Here is a 22,502-nt window from a genome sequence, read left to right as displayed (position 1 = left end):
AGGAACTAAATGACTGAAGTCACTGAAATGAACCCCAATCCCAACCCTGAGAGTATACATAGGACTGAGGGAACATACAGTATAGGTCTCAGTAGGGCTATACGCAGGGCGGCTGACCCCAGACAAGACAGTGTGTGTGGAGAAAACCGGATGTCCATCTGTCTCCAGGGAGTTCTGTCCCTTCTCCTCCCTGTCCAGGAATGTCCACACGTGCACGCACACGCACACGCACACACACACACACACACACACACACACACACACACACACACACACACACACACACACACACACACGCACACACGCATGCGTGTGTGCGTGTGTGTGGTGTGCTTGTGTGCATGCATGTGAACCATCTCCTAACTGCCCATTACCCTCGGTGTGCGGCTGAACGCACACTGTGTCACATGGGAGTTCATTCCAGGGCTCTTCGGCAGAGTAGATTATGACCTCTCGGATAAATGTAGTTTATACAAGGCTGAGACTTCCCACAACACCGAGGCACGTTGAAAACCCTTCACAACACAACACCACTGCACGTTGATATGTACCACTTTGGATGCAGATGGCCTAGCGCAGTGTTTCTCAAACATTGACTTTTCAAGGTCTCCCCTTAACTCTGACAGTGTACAAATGGAACCAAATGGACCTGTCAGGGTTCATTTGGTTCCATTTGTACACTGTCAGAGTTACAGAATTGTATGAGTCAATATAGACCCCCCCTAAAGGAACCCACAGAGTCCCTGGAATCCACTTTGAGAACCACTGGCCTAGCGGTTAATATAGGCTGTACTGCAGCCTGACAGTGAGCCGTGGGTTCGATTCCCGAGCTCCACCATGACTTTTGCGGCGTGTCACTCCCTGTCTCTCTCTCCCTGTTTCCTGTCACACTCTATACTCTGAATAAATGTAGAAAAGCCCACAAAAATATTTTAAAACCTCTTTACAACACACGTCTTATAAGGAGCTGAAGAGTCCAGAACTTCACCACAAGTCACGGACGTATTCAAAACTCTGTTGACACAACTACAGCTTAGAGCCAATGTCTCCCCCCCCCCCCCCCACACACACACGTAAGCAAGACACATACACTCCCTGGATGCCCCCCCCACCTGTCTCTGGATGTGTCCTTGTTTGGAAATGCTTTAAGAAGGCTTGTGTCAAACATTAACAAAATGTCACAGCTACTGTACACAGTAAAATCCAGTGTTAAATTAACTCAGAAGTAGAACCAAATGGACACGTATATACGGTTCCATATGGTTCTATATTTACACCCCTGTGGCGTATACACGATTCGGAGTTACAGTTACATTGATTGTAATTGGGTATGTTTTTTTCCTGTAGTTTAAAGCTAGTATAAAGTGATTGTGTCGGTCGTTTATGGCCGCCATTGATTGTAAACATGTTGGGTTATACTGTATGTCTGGGATGAAGGAATGCCATGGCTATGATATCATACACATCCATATTTCTCCACCTTCTCAAGTCTTCATCTTTGTTAATAATGTCATGCGTTACGAACCTTTAGTAAAAAGATAGAGGGCTTTGCAGTTGTACTAAAAAACATTTTCTAATGTGGCAAAATTAACAAGTCAGCTTTACGATTATGCCTTTTTCCATAAATGATTCATAAAGTCGGTATTGCCTAAATTCTTCAGTTAATCATTGTAGGTTAGCATCCTAATGATTGTTTTGTTACGGTTCTGCATTGTAGAGCATTATAAACTGATATTATTGACATAAACATCCTTGATTTATTTTAAGAGAGCGAATGTAATAAATAGAGGAGAGACAGAGAGGTGTTTTAAACTGGTCTATCTATATACAGTACATTTGTTAAGTTATATATGTTTTAGATCACCAATCATTTTATTTGTGAATGATTTAGCAATACAAATTAAGGCTAGGCGATATTAGGAAAACCTTTGATATTCGTTAACGTTGTTCAATACCTAATTATTGATATTACTCACGATATTAGTAAAAAACAATTGCATTATATCGTTTTTAATGTTTTTTCTGCTTTAGGTCCACTACCTGCCTAACCCAGATAATGAATAGCATATCCATGCATGCACATTGCACAGTAGGTTACACATACATACATTAAATTTTCATTTTCCAACAATTGTTTTATTGAAATAACCACACCTGGTTACAGATGGAATGCTTTTTCTTCTTATTTCCACATAACAACTCAAAGCTATATTAATGACATAGTTCAATGTTGAAAATGGGTGGTTCTCCCCTTTAAGAGCCTCTGCTAAATGAGAAGGAAGGAAGACTGCCTTTCTTTTTTTAGTAATCTGTCTCCCTCTAGTGGAGGTATTCTGTTCTGTTATTGCAGGGAGACGCTCAACCCTGTGTAGTGTGAAAAGGCATTCACATAAGTATATTTTTCTCCTGTGGGTTTAGCTAAGGAGCCAGACTATGTCCACAATGTTTTCTCCTCAGACTTAAAGTTAAATATGGCACTGCACTGTCTGCAGTCTGGAGATAAGACCTCAACCACATCATTGGAGGTCATGTGCACAGTGCTGTAGTGTAGACATGTACAAAAAGTACTATATTTGCCTCTGAGATGGAGTGGAGTACAATTAGCCAAAAATAGCAGATCTACAAGCTTGTAAAGGTTTGGCGTAGAGCGGTAAAAGAGCAGACTATAGAGTGAAAGGTCAAGTTTGGTTAAGTGGTTAAATATCTGAAAACACAAATTGACAGGAATCCAAAATGCTCTTATGATTGTCCTGTCAAACGATGAAACTATATGTATCTATGAACAGGTTGTGGGGGTCCCTGCTTCATCTCTCTCTCAACTAAGGGGTCCTTAGTTGAAGACCCCTGCTGTAGATTCCTCTGCCCTGAGGAGATAAACAGAACTTTGTTTGACCGTTTGGGAGGAAGTATACAAAAACCCACAGCCTCAGGATGTACAAAGACCCGCCTCTCTCCTCTGCTGCGCCCCATCCCTGGGAATTGTGCTCAAACCTGTGATGCGCTGTCAGGCTACATTGGGGCTGTGCCAGGAACGCTAGGCCACAGTCCGGGCCACATTGTCATCTTGGCAATGAGGGTTCATGGGGAAGGAAGTAGAAACTGGTCTTGGCTCAGTGTGTTGTAGAGGCAGACTGGTGTACAGTATATCTGTTCGGCCCACGTATCGGTCATTATTTGACTTTTTTGACATCATCGGTATCGGCAATGTCTTGATTTTGAACCACCTGCAGTCTCTAATTTGGCCATGTGTAGACAGGTTATTTCAAAAAGTTTCAAATGTAGCTGATCATTTTGCAACGCAGTGAGCTTATGGATTGGCTATTTTTTCTTCTTTTTAAAGGGAACTTTTCTCAAATATAAACAAATATAATCAAATATAAGTTTTTCAACTAGATTAGAAAACGTTGCACTTTTTTGACAACATGTCATTCAAAACATAGCATCGTACCCCAAAAATGTGGTGTGGGTCAGTCTCTAGTGTGTGGCGGTGAGTCAGTCCTCTGTACTATTCCTGTAGATAGCTTAAAATCAGATAATAACACACAGGATTCCAGTGTGTGTGTTTTTTACAGTGCACTGAGGTGTTAGACTGCATGTGGTCAGTCTGTCAGTCGGTGGCTGTCTGCTACAGACCAACATATAATATGTGGCCAAACTTAGACTTTATGGTCACTGACAGTTTCTATACTTCTCCTCCAAACACGCACGCACGCACGCACGCACGCACGCACGCACGCACGCACGCACGCACGCACGCACACACACACACACACACACACACACACACCGATACTTCATAGTGACTGTACAGTGTACATGCTTCGTGTAACAACTATACATATATTTATTTATTTTTTGCATTTGTAACATTATACTGTGATTCGATTGCGTATTATTGTGCTATTATTCATTGTTTGTATTGTTCTTATATGCTGTGATCAGGGGTTAGGGTTAGGGAAGAGAGCTTGCTCTCAATGCGCTCCCCTGAATACATAATGGAAAGAGAAAAGATTTTGACACATTTTGAAGACATCTGTTAATTGGGACAGCAAAATGAATACTGTAAGTGTATTTTGTGACACGACATTAGTACTTTTTAGTATTTCTATGTATTTCTTACATAGTGTTTTGTTACAATTTACAATTTAGGCTTTTGCAAGCGCTCTTAATCCAGAGCGATTTACAGTAAGCAGCTACTTTTGACTTAAATAAAAAAGTACTACTTCTTCCACCCTTAACCTCTCTAGCCTGACGACAGCCTGTGTGTCAATAGCTTACACACACACATGCGCGCACACACACAAATTCACACATGGGTGAGTGGACAAATATTCCCATCAACACACACACACACACACACACACACACACACACACACACACACACACACACACACACACACACACACACACACGCACACGTACACACAGCTGACACATGCCACAGTGCCACACGCACAGGAAGTGATGTGGCCATTGTCACACAGAGATAGTAGTTGTCTTTGCAGTGACAGTGGAGGAGCAGGGTTCATCCTACTCTCTGGTAAGATTATTATATTTGCATTTTACATTTATTACCACATTACATTTGCATTGCTTACTACCTAGGGTTAGGGTTAGGGTTAGCCTACTGTATGGAGGTTTCAGTGGTTTGTGGTTTGTCAATGGGGACGACCCTTTCTTCCTCAAAGAGCAGATGACTTTTACGACTTTCTAAGTCCTTTGGGAGACTAGCAATCGCATCACTCAAAACAGTCACGACAGTGTAGTCCAGGGACTCTCAGTGTTCCTTGTGTGTGTGTGTGTGTGTGTGTGTGTGTGTGGGGGGGGGGGGGGGTGTGTATGTCCAGTAATGTGCGTCTCTATGTGTATATGGGCTCTATTTTAATGTCAAAATACAGTTGCTTCCTAGTTTTACACAGCTTCCTCTTAAATGCTTTGTAGAATCAGAATGCCCTTTTAGCTGCACAGCAAACAGTGCTAATGACATCACGTTTGCCTGTTTCCATTCCAAAGACCTTTAAAAAGTTGTAGAGCGACTGCACCTTCGAAGAAGAAATGTTTTTGTTTTATCAAGTCTGCAACTGCAGAGTTGTAGTGCCTGTATTGGCCACAGAGTGGCAGTGTCGACGTGTCTAATAGAGATCCGGGTTGTAGTTGACATTTTGATCTTGATCTTGCATGACCTCATCTGTATGGTTTTGTTTGGAACTTGGAAGTATGCGTTTCAGAACATGTATACATGCCTTTATGCTTCCATGCATACACAGTGCAGTACATTAAACGCATGCATTATGTTATCATAAATGTGTGTGTGTGTGTGTGTGTGTGTGTGTGTGTGTGTGTGTGTGTGTGTGTGTGTGTGTGTGTGTGTGTGTGTGTGTGTGTGTGTGTGTGTGTGTGTGTGTGTGTGTGTGTGTGTGTGTGTGTGTGTACATGAACATCTGAACATGCAGATGGGTGTTGGGCCCTGAGCCAGAAAAGGTTGAGGACCGCTGGTCTAGAGTCATTCTTTATGGTGAATTGGTTGTCAAAGCCGCTACGGTACAGAGTGGGAATAGAATGTACCAGACCAGTTGTGTGTTTGAGCACGAAAATCGTGTTGCAATTCACTGAACACTCCACACTTAACATTCCATTATGGTGTGTGTGTGTGTGTGTGTGTGTGTGTGTGTGTGTGTGTGTGTGTGTGTGTGTGTGTGTGTGTGTGTGTGTGTTGTGTGTGTGTGTGTGTGTGTGTGTGTGTGTGTGTGTGTGTGTGTGTGTGTGTGTGTGTGTGTGTGTGTGTGTGTGTGTGTGTGTGTGTGTGTGTGTGTGTGTGTGTGTGTGTGTGTGTGTGTGTGTGCGTGCGTGCGCGTGTGTGAGAAAGAGAGAGAGAGAGGGACATAAATGTGGAATGAAATGCAGGTTGAGGCAAGCTATTGAAGGTAACACTGTTAGGTGTGTGTGTGTGTGTGTGTGTGTGTGTGTGTGTGTGTGTGTGTGTGTGTGTGTGTGTGTGTGTGTGTGTGTGTGTGTGTGTGTGTGTGTGTGTGTGTGTGTGTGTGTGTCACAAATGATGAATAAAAGGCATTCATCTGAGAACACACCCGTTACGTGAGTCATTTCTATTCAAACCACCACTCCAATCTGTAAACACACCTGGGCACAAGCTCTAATTGATTGGTAAGTATTACCTCTTTAAATCCAATTAATTGAAACTTGACAAAGTTCAAACATCTGTCTGTCTTTCTTTCTTTCTTTCTTTCTTTCTTTCTTTCTTTCTTTCTTTCCTCTCTTTTTTCTTCTTTTCGTCTTGCTTGGGTGTTTGCACCATGACTTTTGTTTGTTTCCATGTTGCTTTGACCAAAACCCAATCCAATTTGTTTACTGGGATTACATTTAGGGGCCTTTGATACATTGTGTGTGTGTGTGTGTGCGTGTGCGCGTGCGCGTGCGTGTGCGTGCGTGCGTGCGTGTGGGAGAACTCCCATGTGTGACATATGTGTGTCTCTCCTACGTAAACTTGCAAGCCATGCATTATTCATTGTTCTGCATTCCTCTGTCTCTCTGGTTTGTTGTGTGTGTGTGTGTGTGTGTGTGTGTGTGTGTGTGTGTGTGTGTGTGTGTGTGTGTGTGTGTGTGTGTGTGTGTGTGTGTGTGTGTGTGTGTGTGTGTGTGTGTGTGTGTGTGTGTGTGTGTGTGTGTGTGTGTGTGCGTGCGTGCGTGCGCGAGCGAGCGAGCGCACGTTTGTGTGATGTCATTGTGCTGAAGACACAGCTAGCTCATTTATGCTTGGGTCACTAACACCACTTTTTTGGCAGATCTACAAGCTCACAATATGTAGCGTCGCAGATCTGCTATTTTCAGCTACTTTTCTCCCTCAACACCAAAATCACTTTGGACCGTAAGGTTCAGGGTTCAAACCTGGGCACTGCCAACTCAGCGTATGAACAGCATAGATTGGAGCAGTCATGCGTTAAGGAGCTGATGTTAGGTGTTGTTGTAAGTACCTGAAGCTGCCACCTCAGCAGTCCATCTCCCAGGGGTCTAGCCCAGTGGTTCTCAACTTGTGGTTCGGGACCCCCAGGGGGGTCCCCACATTATTTTGGGGGTGCCCAGATGATTAACTTGACAGTAAACAAACCACCGTAACGTTAAAGTATTTAGAGGGTATCTGCACATTTCTAAAGTGACAATTTAAGGACTTTTTAATACATCTAAAATTACAAATGAATCATTGGACAAATCGTCAAATAGAGGCAGAAATTGTGAAAATATAGACGATCTACATGCTCTACTGAGTACTGACCGAGATAACTGGACTCGTGTGCTTAAGGCTGGTTAGTGGAAGGGGTTTGGCACTGCCTGTGATTGACAGAGGGGAGGGGCCAAAGGTCCCACAGTTGGCAGCACCTGTTAGTCGGGGGCCTTAGGGAGATAAAATGGTAATTTTGTGCTAATCAGTCTAAAAACGCCACATTTTGGCTATAAATGGCCCCAGAAAACTATGGTTTAGTGATGAAAAGTTTTCATAGTTTTGTGGGCGTTTTCTGTGGCCACTTGTAGCCCAAGGAATGTTTTTTGTGCAAAACAAATTCTTGCAATGGATTCAGCATCATGACGCACCCCTAGTTAGACCTCTCACATCCAACTTAAATACCCAGAAAAAAAATAATGTTTTTCTGGGTATTTTCCTCCTGTATAGAAAGTTGATGGGAGCCCAACTTGATTTGGCCGCTGTGGCGACCCCGAAGGTCACCGACTCGGGTGCCCTAGCTAAATCATTAGAGCATGCCCTGGGCGCTTTTAGACTGATTAGCACAAAAAACCCTAAGGGGCCTCCGACTATGTGAGCTGCTGCTTTCCTAAAAGAACACTCAAGACAGATGCGTCAATTGGGTATGGCAAGGTATGGCAGCTGGCATACCTTGGCTACAGGGGAACAAAATCAACAATATTTAAACAATTTAAGCCTTATTTTCTAACATAAAAAATTATTTAAAAGAATTACGCATCACATATGACATTTTTGAAATACATTTGCAAATTGTTGCTAAAATAGGGACGCCAGGCTGAATGTGGTTAAAGTATGGCCATAGTCCTTTACTTGAAGGGACTTTCTACAGTAAGTTATTAACTTTTATCGTGCATATTGAATGCTGCTGCAAACCGAATTTGCCTTTTGGGGTAATAAAGACTAACTTGAATTGACTTGCATTTAAAAGGTAGGTCTGTTACAATGTCATAATGGTAATGAATCATAGAATGTTTAAGCAGAGATGTAGATTTGATATTTTCAAAATAATTTTACATTTTGAAAACGTGGGACATGTGACATTCTGTGTAACGAGTACTTTTATTGTCGGTACTCTCAATAGATTGTTGCCAATACTTAATTTTGAATACAGTGTCATAGAGCACTGTGGAATGAACAATAACATTGACTGTGTTTAGTGCTAGTTTATCTAGATAAGGAGGAAATAAAGCATCATTATAATGAAATGTTTAGTATTTTTTGGTAACAAAACATTGAGAGGCTAGGGGATTGAGAGGATGGGGGATTAAACCCCCAACCTCTCAATCGTAGGGTGGGCACTCTAACCACAAGGCCACCGAGTTGCTTCAAGCTCATTGATGGAAAGATTTAATAGCTAAATACCTTCGTTCAGTGGTTTTCAACCAGCGGTCCTTGAGAGGGTTCCAGGTGGTCCCCAGCTAAATGATGGAGAGTTGGTAAGCGAGTTGGTTTTCATTTTACATTTTAAATTATTGTTAAACATCGGCATTATTCAATTTGCAAGAAGTCTACACAATTAGAGAATGCAGATTATTAGAATTTCTTTGGTCAATGTTTTGCCTGTTACCTCTCCTATGTTATCAACATCAATACAGCTTGGAAGAGTTATGTTGAAAAAAAGAAAAGAAGAAAGAAAATGGCCATGACACTGTTTTGTAAACAGTGTCATAGAGCGCTGTGGAATGAACAATAACAATGTTTGTCTGTGTTTAGCGCTGGTTTGTCTAGATAAGGAGGAAATGTGTAATTAAAGCATCATTATAATGAAATGTTTAGTATTTTTGATGGGTGACAGAGTGAAAGCAGGAACAGCTAAAGGGTCTTTTCTTTTACTGTGGTCATACATGATATCCTGCTTTCATGTCATGTTTTATGTGTCTTCTAATCTAAACCATGCAAAACACAGCGTCGTGTTACAATGTACGATTATGGAGATCAAAAAGGGAAGTCTGCACTCTGCACAGATTTAGGTTTTTTGATCATTTGAATGGTCTTATTTGAAATCAACGCCCCGAGAAGTAACATTGCGACATGGTATTAATCACAAAACACACGCACGCACGCACGCACGCACGCACGCACGCACGCACGCACGCACGCACACACACACGCACGCACACACACACACACACATTTTAATATCACAATTGCAGAACCATTATGGTCTGTTTTACGCCTAATGATTGTGTAACCTACACACAGTACTATATATAATATATATGTATCTGTATTCACATACTGTATAAGTGTTTCTCCAGCCAAAAGCCCTATGCTAGAGGTCAAACGTGTCTGGAATGTAGAATGTGCTGTGAGGCTGTGAGGTTGAGAAATCACATCCTCTGTGCTAACATCACTGTGTGTTTGGTTTCAAGAGGAAACAGGCTTCACCCCCTGGAGAATAGCTCTCCTATTCCATCTGTCAGCACTTCTCTGCTACATACTGCTATCTATGACCTGTACACTCCTGACTCCTTACTGTTGCTCATCCAGGAACTCAGACTGTAGATTACTTACTGTTGCTCATCCAGGAACTCAGGCTGTAGATTACTTACTGGTGTCGTTATGGGTTGGAAAAGAAGTAAGCCCTTGCAGAGGAATTTGGTACTGTTTCTGTAGTGTGAGGCGGCTTATACAAGTACATCCCCCAGCCATCGTGCAAGTGCACCCCCTGGAAATGACGCTAGTATGCCACATGATGTGCAAGTACACCCCCTGGACATAACGCTAGTGTGTCACAGGGACTTACCCGCAATCCAACCCTTGATGCTGAGTGCCAAGCAAGGAATTGGGTCCCGTTTTCAATCATTCGACCCCCTGACCTCTCAATCTCAGGGTGGGCATTCTAACCACAAGGCCACCAAGTTGCTTCAAGCTTGTTGATGGTTCCGCTATTTTCTATAAATGTCTTCTAAATCCTTCTTCTAAATCAGTGGTTCTTAAACCTTTTCATGTCAAGGACCCCCAAAATTACATTGTATTTGGCCTTGGATCCCATCTCAAAATATTTAGTTCCAGGGACTCCCAGAAGCAAATATTTGAGTTACAAAGATTTGCACACATTTTCATGACTTTTCAAAAATAGCAGATCTACAAGCTTGCAGCGCAGCACTCAGTGCCATCCTTGTGTGGACACAGGAATATTTGTTACATCATCAACCACTTTAAACCCTTTATGTGGTAACGTGGATGGCCCAACTCCAGTTTTCACTCTACACTGTCAAAAATACCCATTCTTCACACTCTTGCGACGTGTTTTGAGCTTGTGGATCTGCTATTTTCACTGGTTTGGGTCTCGGGGAGACATCACATGATTTCTCTTTTGGGTCTTGAGCTAAAGCGTTAAGGAAACACGTGGTATATGGTTCTTGTATGCATCTTTGTGATCTGAGAATTGAAGTTCATTCTGTTTTGATTTGTTCCGGGTGATGTCATCAGCTAAAACAGTATCATGGTGAGCTCACTGCATGTTGTTGAACCTGGAACAATGTGAAATGTGAGAGGAGAGGATGTCACATTGTGCAATAATATATCCAAGCTGATGATGGTTCTTTTGAAACTAGCTAGTTCAGCTCATTTACAAAAAGGGATTGATTTTTATTATTTCATGCATGTTTTAGAAGCTTTAGAAGTGACAGTTTTGTCTGTAGTCTATTGAATCTTATTTAAAATTAATTACTTTATTATCCTTTCAAATTGGCTTGGCTTGAACTCAGGAGACAAAAACAATACAATGCAATACTTCCAACTTAAAACGCTGTGAAATGGAAAGTCTACTGTTTTGTATAGTTGAACTGTTGTCTTTTCTAGAAAGACCTGGGGGGCTAACTAAAAGATGCTGTCCATGTTTGTCAGTATATTTCCTTTCAAAGAGACACTTGGTCAGCTGTTGCCAAGACAGTTAACACATTAGAACGCGTCAAACTCCGTGAGCTTTTTACAGTCAACTTCAGAAATGTTGCCCAACTTCACACGGGAAACGGGTGCGTTTCAGCTGGGGCTGAAGTGAACGTAGAATGGCGTCATGTCGAGGCATGTTTATGGAGAGGGAGTCTTTCAGCGTTCAAGTTGGTTTTAATTGGACCGCGTGGTAGTGCTCCTGCTGTTGTTGAGGTTGGAATGGTTTTCAAACATACCATTGGCCAGGGACGTGCAGAGAATGTTAGAGAGACAGAGGCTGAAATATCTTGGGCCTTTTGGTGAAAATATTGAAAATAGCAGACTGCGATACCTTGTGAGCATGGAGGTCGGCTATTTTCAGTACTTGATACCACTAATAAGCATACAAAAGGCAATGTGGCGTACTGTGCCATGGTATTGGTCTGACATCTTATTGTTCCTACATCTCATTAGTCCGAATCTGGTGAATGTTAGTTAACCTGGTGAACATACTATGCCTAAACCTAAACCTAACCCTAACCTCAGTAAAACTATCCCTAAACCTAACCCAAGCTCTAACCCTAACCTCAGTAAAACTATGCCTAAACCTAACCCTACAACCTAACCATAACCAAAGTAGGACTAATGAGATGTAGGACTAATGAGATGTAGGACTTATGGGCAGTCCCCGTGGCGTACAACATGGATTTCTACACAGCGAGGGCAATTCTTTCAACATGAGATGCTGCATTCAAGTTCAGGAGAGTTTGGAAAAGGCTCCAAACTCTCCTGAACTTGAATTTTGAATGCTGCCTTCAGGTATGGCATTGAAAGAGGGGCATTTGCATTTCTTTCACCATTGTAAAAACTGCATTCATGGTCTTGAGAGGGCACTTTTTACAGACGGGTCTAAGGACAGGGGCTCAAGCCCCCTTTCATGTCTATGTGTGTGTGCACTTGCCTATACTGTTGGCTGTTTCTGCTTAGCGTTCTCGGTTCTGCTCAGTGTGATGCTTAGGAACTGTCAGGGCAGAGAGGAAGGCTACGGGCGTTCGGCTCTGTCCCTAGAATAATGACTCATGTTTCAAGCTCATGACTCTGGTGTTTCTGCTTATAGACTACGTAAGGGATAATCAGTGGGGAGCAGGTCATTATTGAGAAATAATCTGTATTCTGGCCCACCAGATTACTGGTGTTTTTGACTGATATTTTTGTCAAACATTTTTATAATGAATTTGAAAAGATTCTTTTTTACAAACAAACAATATAAAATACACATAAACCAGGTCCATTTGGTTCCATTTGTACGCTGTCAAAGTTAAGGGGAGACCTTCAAATTTCAAAGTTTGAGAACCACTGATCTAAATGTTACTCTCCTTGTCAAATCCCCCCACATATGCATGCAGCCTAAACTACACACATCTCACCCTGTCTAAAATTATCTTTATCCTACATCCCGAGGAGCGCTAAGTGTCTGCGGAAGCCTGCCTATCCTGTCTTGTGTGTGCAGAGTCTCATACAGACATCTTGCTGGTTCAGAACACAAACACCCACTCTTATCAACCCACGACACACTGACTGACTGACTTATAGACAGACAGACAGACATCATTTAAACCCCAGATTGCGCCGACTGGAAAAGAGCTGTTTAACTCCCACTCTGCTATGCCTTGTCTGAGAAGAGGCTGACATTTAGAGAGAGAGAGAGAGAGAGAGAGAGAGAGAGAGAGAGAGTTGCAATGTTACACCCCCCCGTTTACGCACGTCTTTATTCACATTTAATTAATTTGTACATACATTTCATATTGACTGTTTTGTTCCATGTTTGCTTTGGCAATGTTTTCTCACGCCAACGAAGCCCCTTTGATTGAATTGAATTGGAATAGAGAGAGCGAGAGAGAGAGGGAGAGAGAGAGAGAGAGAGCGAGAGAGAGAGAGAGAGAGGGAGAGGGATGGGTGACAGTGCAGACAGCACTGTCTCTTTCTTTTATCAATGTGTTCCCTTCTCTGTCTCTGTCTCTCACTGTCCTCCTTATCTTTGTGAGAGACAGTCTTCTTTCTCTCTGTACCTACCGTGGCATTAGAGGACGGGGGTGGGGTGTAGCAAGCAGCTGATAGGTGTGTTGGCTGTGAGCCACACCTCTCTCTCTCTTTCTGTGTGTGTGTGTGTTCTGGCGTGCGCACAAGGGTGTGTGTTTGTGTGTGTGAGTGTGTGTGTCCCTCCTGTGGGTGTGTGCCCTGGAGGTGTGTCAGCCAATCTAGCAGATAGTGAGAGAGAGAGCGAGAGGCAGTGTACTGTAGAATGCAGCCAACACTACACTTCCAGCACCCAGACAGACAGACAGACAGACAGACAGACAGACAGGGGCTTGATCTGTAGAGCAGTGTCCAGGTGGGAGCTGCTCGCTTGGGGGCTCGTAGGGACCGGTGTGTCCCTGGGGAAAACGTCTGCAGTGTGGTTCTTTACTCAGTCACCACTTCTTCATTCAGGAGACACACGCACGCACGGGCGTGTGCGCCTACGGTACACTTCCTGAGGATTATACTTTGGAACTACTTTTTTTCTTTCTCTCTCTTCTTCCCCCGTCCGAGAGAGGAGGAAGAAAGAAAGAAAGGAAAGGGAGCGGAGGAAGGAAGGGTGGGACAGAGAGAGAGAGAGGAGAGATGAATTCTCTCAGGCTGAAGGAGCTGTCTAACTCAGACCTGTACCGCCGTAGGCAGGAGAGACCGGACAGCTATGGTAGCGTGGCCAGAGACAGTCTCGGGTAAGCACAGTCTGTGGCTGGACTTTATAGTTCATTGATTCCTATGAAACTATGGACGCTCATGACGCTGCTTTTATGACCTATGACTCATCGCTTATGTCGAACCTTGTACTGTTTATTATTTGTGTTTGTATGTTGCCATTTGGAGTGAGTTGCTACAAAACACAATTTTTATGTATTTCTTTTTACCCATTTAGACCTGAAAAAAAGTCTTTCTGAAAAACCTGTTTCTCTGTCAACTTTTTCATGTCAAGGACCCTCTAGAATTATATGTATTTGACCACGGACCCCCATCTGAACATATTTAGTTCCCGGGACCAAGCGAAAGAAGGATTTGCGTTACAAATGTAAAAAATATATAGGCTACGTTCAAAGATTTGCACACATTTTCAAGATTTTTCAAAAATAGCAGATCTACAAGCTCGCTGCGCTGCACTCGGTGCCGCGCTGTGAGCTTGTACTGGTCAACTTCTAAGTGGGTTTTAACGGTTTTAATGTCTTGCTCAAGGGCTCCTCTGACAGCACATAGATATGTGGCTGTAGGTAAGGAGTTTAACCATTGCCTTTTCAACAGTATTTAAAATAATACACACATGGCAGCAGTTTTTTCACATGTATGTGAAGTGTGAACGTAATTGCTCTGTTCTATGTAAAGTAAAGTAGACATACAGTCTGAGGTCAACTGGGTGCACGAATACACATGACCTCTCTCCTGTGTTTGTCCTTTGTTTCTCACTCTCCCTTCAATTCAATTAACTTCAATTAACTTAAATTCAATTCAATTCAATTCAAATGAGCTTTAATGGCTTTTAGAATACATACATTTACATTGCCAACGTATGTGTCAAAAACCATCCATAAAGAATACTAAAATAAAAAATAAGAAGAAGAAATGTAAGTATAGGCTACGATTGAAGGGAATACAGCAATGTGTAAACAGAGCTATGTCACATTGCAACTTAAGAAACTGCCTTACAAACTCATCAATGTTCATTTTCTGTCATAAATAGGGGGAATAAATAGTTAGCATAAATTATATACATACCTGTAGCTTGAGGCAAAGCTTTTTGGAACAGCAGCAATATGTCAGGGTTTTCCACAGGTTTAAAACTTAATGGGACAAATAGTAAGTAGCACATTTTCAAAAGTATTTAAAATGGTATTCAAGAATGTGTAGTCTGTCTGTCTGTCTGTCTGTCTGTCTGTCTGTCTGTCTGTCTGTCTGTCTGTCTGTCTGTCTGTCTGTCTGTCTGTCTGTCTGTCTGTCGGTTTTTCTCTCTCTCACAAAGTTGATTCTTGCTTCTGTCTGGTGGAAACCTCATATGTCCAAAACTCATACTTTTCAGGATTCCAAATTCCAAAAGCGCAAATGTAGCAGATCTACAAGGTCGAGCCATGAGTCGCAGATCTGCTACTCTTGATGCTTTTGTGTGACACACATACAGTAGGGCATTAATTTATGGAAAAACACCAAATGTTAGATATATGGAGATAAGAGGTTTGTTCTGGTAGTTGCTCTGTTCGTATGTCCAGTAGTTCTATGTCGAGGTCAACTTGGTACAGATAGTCTCCCCCCCCCTCCTCTCTCTCTCAGATAATATTATCATTTAACATGATAAAACACCCTCACGATAATCATATCGTGGAGATTTAATTTATCGTGATATCGTCCTCCGTCATGCACTGGGATCAATTCATCTTTTATTTGCCGAGCTGCATATTTGGTACCACTTAAACCCTCTATAATTGGTAAAAGGTACTTATAATATACATACTTGATAGAGTCTTCTTTTCACTCTCTATCAAATCTGCTATTTTTTGGCAAATGTTCCGCCCCAGGATAATGGATTTTGATTATCGCGATAATATCGTAAATCGTGATTTCTTTTGTCACAATAATCGTGATATAAAATGTTCATATCGTCCCATCCCCAGTGTGGATGTAGTGAAGTATGTCATCCAGTTTGTTAGTGAGAGGTGCTTGTACAGTATGTGTGTGATGCTGTAGATTAGAGGCTAACACACAGCCTGCCGTCTCTCATAAGCAACACATCTGTTCTGTACAGTAAATGGCCTCGCGCTGCAAGCTCCATCTCTCACTTCCTCAGCCTGGGATGGATGTGGTGGTGGGTGTTCACTGTATCACTTTCACTTCATCACCACTGGTGGAAGGAGCAGGCCGCGTGCTCACATAGACAAGCCCCTGCGCTTTTACTTACTCTGTAAAAAAGTGTCCTCCAGACCAGTGGTTCTCAAACTGTGGGTTGGGACCCCCAGGGGGGTCCTCAGATGATTAGCTTAATGTGCAACGTTGTTTTCTCACTCTAAAGTAAACAAACCAACATAATGTTTAAGTGTATACTGGGTATCTGCACATTTCTAAAGTGACAATTCAAGGACTTTTTAATACCTCTAAAATGACATGTTAAACATTGGCCAAATTGTCAAAAATATTACAGGCAAACATTTTGAAAATAGACGATATTTGGCCCACGGACATGTTTTGTGCCAGTGACCCCAGAGGAGAAAATCTGTGTTTTTGTATTTTCTTTTTAATAGCAGATGTACAAGTTCACAGCTATGTGAGCTTGTAGATCTGCAGTTTTTAAATACCCAACATCTAAATGGTTAAAGTGTTTAAAATTATTGTGATGCGGTATGAAGAAATTTAGCTAAGGACACCCTAAACGCCCCCCCCCCCCACACACACACACACACACACATGTATTTGAGAACCACTGCTCCAGACCATGAATGAAACATTTACTATGCTGAAAGAAAGGCAGATGCCCCCTTCTCCATGGCGTACCCGAAGGCAGCAGTGAAGAGAATTGCCCTTTTCTTACTCTCCTGAACCTGAATGCACAATTCTCTTTTGAAAGCATTGTCATCTGCTTTGAAAAAGGCCTTTATTTAAAAATATAATAACAATACTTGTGTTGCATCGCAAGTTCGCAACGCGCACACATGTGTAATGTGTGTGTGTGTGTGTGTGTGTGTGTGTGTGTGTGTGTGTGTGTGTGTGTGTGTGTGTGTGTGTGTGTGTGTGTGTGTGTGTGTGTGTGTGTGTGTGTGTGTGTGTGTGTGTGTGTGTGTGTGTGTGTGTGTGTGTGTGTGAGTGAGTGTGTGTGTGAGTGTGAGTGTGTGTGTGTGTGTGTGTGTCTGTCACTGTTTGTAGTGATTAGAGAGGGCTGCAGTAATGTGAGGAATGCAGCGAGAGAGAGAGAGAGGTCACCCTGTCAAAGGCAGAGACATGATACACACTGCAACTCTCTTTGGAGAGCTCAATATCATCTCTCTCTCTCTCACACACACACACACACACACACACACACACACACACACACACACACACACACACACACACACACACACACACACACACACACTGTTCTCCATTTTTTTGTCTAATAAAATAACCAATCAATCAATAAATGTATGATGTATAAATCCAACCTAACTCTAACCCCAACCCTTAAACCTAACCTCTAGATGCCTAAACCAAATCAAACTACAACTTGAACCCTTTTCTAATTGTAAACCTAACTCCCCAAATATACCGTTTCTCTTGTGAGAACCCAGGAAAAATGTCAGCCTCAACAATGTCTGTTTCTCAAATTCTACTCTGCTATACTACACCCGCACAAGTATAGTAATTATTACACACACACACACACACACACACACACACACACACACACACACACACACACACACACACACACACACACACACACACACACACACACACACACACACACACACACACACACACACACACACACACCTCGCTCTCACCCGCTGTGACCTTCTCAACAACAAACCTGTACAGAGATAATAATCTCTGCATAATGAAGTGTTCTGTTATGATCCTGGGCTGTAATAATGACTCACTGTCATAACAGTTCAACTGAATTATTATAATGAACCCTGTGTGTATAAGTAAGAGCAAAACATCAAGAATAAGTCTGATCGTTTTCATTTCTATAATATAATTGCAGTAAGTAAAGAAATTGCACGAGAGGAACATTCATTGAGGTCCCGTTGAGATACATTGTCTCATCTTCCAGAGAGAGAGAGATTTTAAAACATAACAGAGATTTTAAAATTAATATCTAAAAGTCATTGTTGCTGCTGTACGGCTGTTGCAGAGCCTACACAGTAACATCCTCAGTGTTGGAGGTGCTATTAAGTCATATGTTTTGGTACTGTAACTTAACACAAAAAACATTAACATTAACAAGTTTAATCTCTATATTGATAGAAACATTGCTCTCAGTGCCAGGAGAGCCTGATTGGATGGGATTGATACCCTAGAGAGCTGGGGTGACCTGTTACCGTACAGAAATTGTTACTGTCATAGTAATCATAGTAAGTAATATAGATCTGTTAAACACCCAACACGAGAACTATCACTTTAGTGCAGTGGTTCTCAACCTTTTCAGACCCCCAAAATCATCATATTCTAACTGCGGACACTTTAAAAAAAACTTGTATAATGGGTGTTTTTAATGAATCTATCATATTTAAAATGGAGTTTGACGTTACAATGGGTGTATATGGGGAGCGGCCCTGGAGGAGGAAGGCCCGATAACATTTACTTCAAATATCTAAATATTGAATCAAAGCAACTTAAAAACTGTTCAGGGTGTTCATAAAAGCCTGATTAGACGATAAAATGACCAAAGTTTTTTTGAAAGTGAAGTATCCCTTTAAGAGTTGAGGCATTACATTTTGTATAACACGGTTCTAATGTGAAATTAGCCGATGTAGATCGGCTATTTTCACAATTTCTGCCTCTAATATTTGACAATTTGGCCAATGTTTAACATGCCATTTTAGAGCTATTAAAAAATCCTTAACTTTATGTTGGTTTGTTTACTGTTGAGTGAGAAAACAACGTTGCACATTAAGTTAATCATCTGGGGACCCCCGTACATAATTTGGCGTCCCGACCCACAGGTTGAGAACCACTGCTTTAGTGCACCTTAATTCTTTTTTCCATTTGTAACTCTGAGAGAATACAAATCATGTAGCCTACTCTCCTTGAAAGGGACAGTGAGGATTTGAGTGTGGAGGTCCCTGGAGAGTGGAGAGTGGTGTCCAGTGTTCAGCGCTGGTCATCATATCCTCCACAGCCAGGCGAGCAGGAAGTGGAACGTGGATGGAGTCAGGTCTCCAGTGGAGGGCGTTGGACAGGTGAAAGGTTGCGTCGGGAACAGAAAGAACACAACAGAGGAAATGTCACTCCTCCACACGCCTTATATCTGTTAGATGAATGCCCTCGTTAAGTCACCGAAGAGCGGGGTGTGTATATGTGTGTGTGTGTGTGTGTGTGTGTGGTCTGTGGTCTGTGTACCCTCTCCAGTCTGGCCAAAGGTAACATGTTTTGAGCTCAAGCAACCCTTATGGCTGTGTTCCCATGGTTACTGTTGACACAGAGTGTGTGTGTGTGTGCGTGTGTGTGTGTGCGTGTGTGTGTGCGTGCGTGTGTACGTGTGTGTGTGTGTGTGTGCGCGTTCATAGGGTTGGCTGCAGGGTCGCGCTCTGTTTGCCCGTATTTGGCAAATACAGCAGCAGGCGAAGACCAAACACAAAGCAGTGTCTTAAGTGTGATTTAGCCAGTTCCTGTTCTCTCTAAAAACCACACCAGTGTTAGAGCCTGCGTGTCTTCATTTACTGAACTCGCACTGAAGAGCAGACTTTTTGATAACATAGTTTGAGAGTTCTTGACTCTCAGTACACTGGGTAATACTACTATAATATACAGACAGGTGACGAATGAAAGGAAAAATCGAACCTCTGTTCGAAGTGGAGCTGTGTGTGTGTGTGTGTGTGTGTGTGTGTGTGTGTGTGTGTGTGTGTGTGTGTGTGTGTGTGTGTGTGTGTGTGTGTGTGTGTGTGTGTGTGTGTGTGTGTGTGTGTGTGTGGGTGTCTGGCCTGGCCTGAACAACAGCGCCCTCGTGTGGTCACAAAAGGTACTGTAGGCTACAGACAGACAGACAGACAGACAGACAGACACGCAGACATACCCACACACACGGCCACGTATAGGGAGCTTGTGTTCCACACAGCTCCAAAAACCTTAACAAATGACTGGTTAAACAAAAATGCTGGATGCGGATCCTTGCACGTTGATGCAGTTAATGATTTTAATACCCATGCTCTTTGGCATGCATGTTTACAAAAGCTGTGCAGGTCCAGTTGACCTTGATTTTGGATCAGGGAAGAGATTTATTTTATGTTTATATTATACTAGAAGCTCGGCCGCCGAGCGTCTAGTCGGCGCCCTGGCCAACTCGGGAACAATGTATATAGGGGATGAATGCCCCGCCCTTTAATGCAAACCCCATTATACCTGTTGTCATAGGATCTGTTTTGACCATCTGTTTGCGTATGTCCATTCATGCCCATATATGGGGATATCTATCTGTCTACATCCATTTTATGTCCATATATGGAGATCTCTGTAGGACCCGTTTTGACCATCTGTTTGCCTGTGTCCATTTATGCCCATACATGGAGTTATCTGTCTGTCTGCGTCCATTTTATGCCCATATATGGAGATCTCTGTAGGACCTGTATTGACCATCTGTTTGCCTGTGTCCATTTATGCTCATATATGGAGATATCTGTATCTGTCTGTCTGCATCCATTTCATGCCCATATAGATCTCTGTATCTGTTTGTCTGTGTCCCTTTATGCCCATTATGGAGATCTCTGTATCTGTCCGTGCCTCCGACTGTGTTGCAGACACAGTGCTGGTTCCCCCTTTAATGCAAACCCCATTATACCTGTTGTCATAGGACCCGTTTTGACCATCTGTTTGCCTCTGTCCATTTATGCCCATATATGGAGATATCTGTATCTGTCTTTTTGCGTCCATTTTATGCCCATATATGGAGATCTTTGACCGTCTGTTTGCCTGTGTCCATTTATGCTCATATATGGAGATATCCGTATCTGTCTGTTTGCATCCATTTTATGCCCATGGCGGGGAACGCGCGTGCCTAATTTGAAATAGGGAATGAATGCCCCACTCTTTAATGCAAACCCCATTATATCTGTTGTCATAAGATCCGTTTTGACCATATGTTTGCCTGTGTCCTTTTATGCCCATATAGGAACATCAGAATACGTAACCATGGCATTTTTTGTTGACTCATGTGGTGTACGTGATGTCAGAGCCTTTTATGAAGTGATGTCACAATGAGTCAGCGCTTGCGCCGATTTCCTCCGGAACAGCCTGATGTCAACAATCAGTGCCGCATAAGGAGATTCCGAACGTTTCGCGTCGCTTCGGGAAAACCGCGCGTCGGGTCGGGCCGAGGCCCGGCACTGCACTCCGCGCCGCGGCGGGGAACGCGCGTGCCGAATCTGAAGTCGGTGGGACGAACGGTTCTCGAGATACACGGATTACATACACGCACACAGACAGACAGACAGACAGACAGACAGAGATTTGTCGCATTTATAGATAGATAATATATATATATATATATATATATATATATATATATATTTTTTTTTTCTAATTTTTTATCCCACGATTTTGTAACACATTTTTCACCTGGTGTCAATTATCGAATGTAATCCTGGGCGTTACACTCCCTCTGCCAACCTGGGGAGACAACGGACTGACCTCATGCTTCCTTCTATGCCCCGGGATAATGGATTTTGATTATTGCAATAATATCATAAATCACGATTTATTTTGTCACAATAATCGTGATATGACATTTTCATATCGTCCCATCCCTAGTGCCCACTGTATGACCTGTATGCCTTTATTTGGGACATGGATAGGATGAGTTTCCGCCACGGAAAACATGAATCAAATGCTAGTGTTTTAACAGGAACAAGTGACTAATTTGACTTCTGCATTTTAATACGTGAACTGCATGGGAAATGCATCATCAGTAAGTATAGGTTTGACACGAGTGTGGTCAAAGTGCACAATGGATGACTGTGATACGTAATGCAATATGCGAGGAAATACAGAAGAGCAACTATTCCTCAGGTGACTTTGAATGTCAGTGCAGGACATGACAAAGAACAGTTCCTGGCATGGTTTGAGTAGTACTTTAGGGATGGGACGATGTGAAAATTTCATATCACGATTATTGTGACCAAAGAAATCGCGATTTAAGATATTATCGCGATAATCAAAATAATCCCAACCATCCATTATCCTGGGGCAGAACATTTGCCTTTTTTTCTTTTTTTTGAAAAAATAAAATAATATTTCGAAAATATAAAAAAAAAAGATTAAGCGTCATATATGTGTTTCTATTCAAAAATGACCACAAAAAGCATAAAATAATGATAAAATAATCATTTTGGTCAGCCTGACTTTGTTTACATCCCTTATCAATCCATATAAAAGAATAGAAGAGGGATGTAAACAAAGTCTACACATTTTTGAATAGAAACATGAAGCTTAATCTTTTTTTTTATATTTTCGAAACATTATTTTTATTTTAGCGTCCGTTTTTCAAGAAAAAGTTGACTATAGCTCCTTTGATGATAATTTATAGCAGTGGTTCCTTGAGGGGGTTTCAAATGAACCCTTAACAGTTCTGT

The 22,502-nt window shown here is 42.2% G+C and overlaps 1 protein-coding gene across 2 annotated transcripts in view; it reads left to right on the top strand.

The window, feature by feature from the left end:
• Window positions 1–22,502, top strand: part of lims2 (LIM and senescent cell antigen-like domains 2) — a gene marked incomplete at its 3' end in the record, with an annotated part of 66,605 nt that overhangs the window by 9,620 nt on the left and 34,483 nt on the right. Inside the window, exon 1 of one of the 2 annotated variants that reach the window (XM_080752701.1) lies at window positions 13,678–13,919. The exons of the other annotated variant lie outside the window; for it this stretch is intronic. Within the exon in view, the coding sequence (XP_080608827.1) occupies window positions 13,819–13,919 (101 nt within the window). The 5' untranslated portion in view covers window positions 13,678–13,818. Of the gene's footprint in view, window positions 1–13,677; window positions 13,920–22,502 lie in introns of those variants that run through there. 2 annotated transcript variants of the gene reach the window in all.

Source organism: Nannobrachium achirus (assembly GCF_963921795.1).
Source record: "Nannobrachium achirus genome assembly, chromosome: 22".
NCBI classification, from domain to species: Eukaryota; Metazoa; Chordata; class Actinopteri; order Myctophiformes; family Myctophidae; genus Nannobrachium; species Nannobrachium achirus.
Note: the sequence above shows the minus strand (reverse complement) of the source record. Positions and strands in the feature narration are given on the sequence as shown.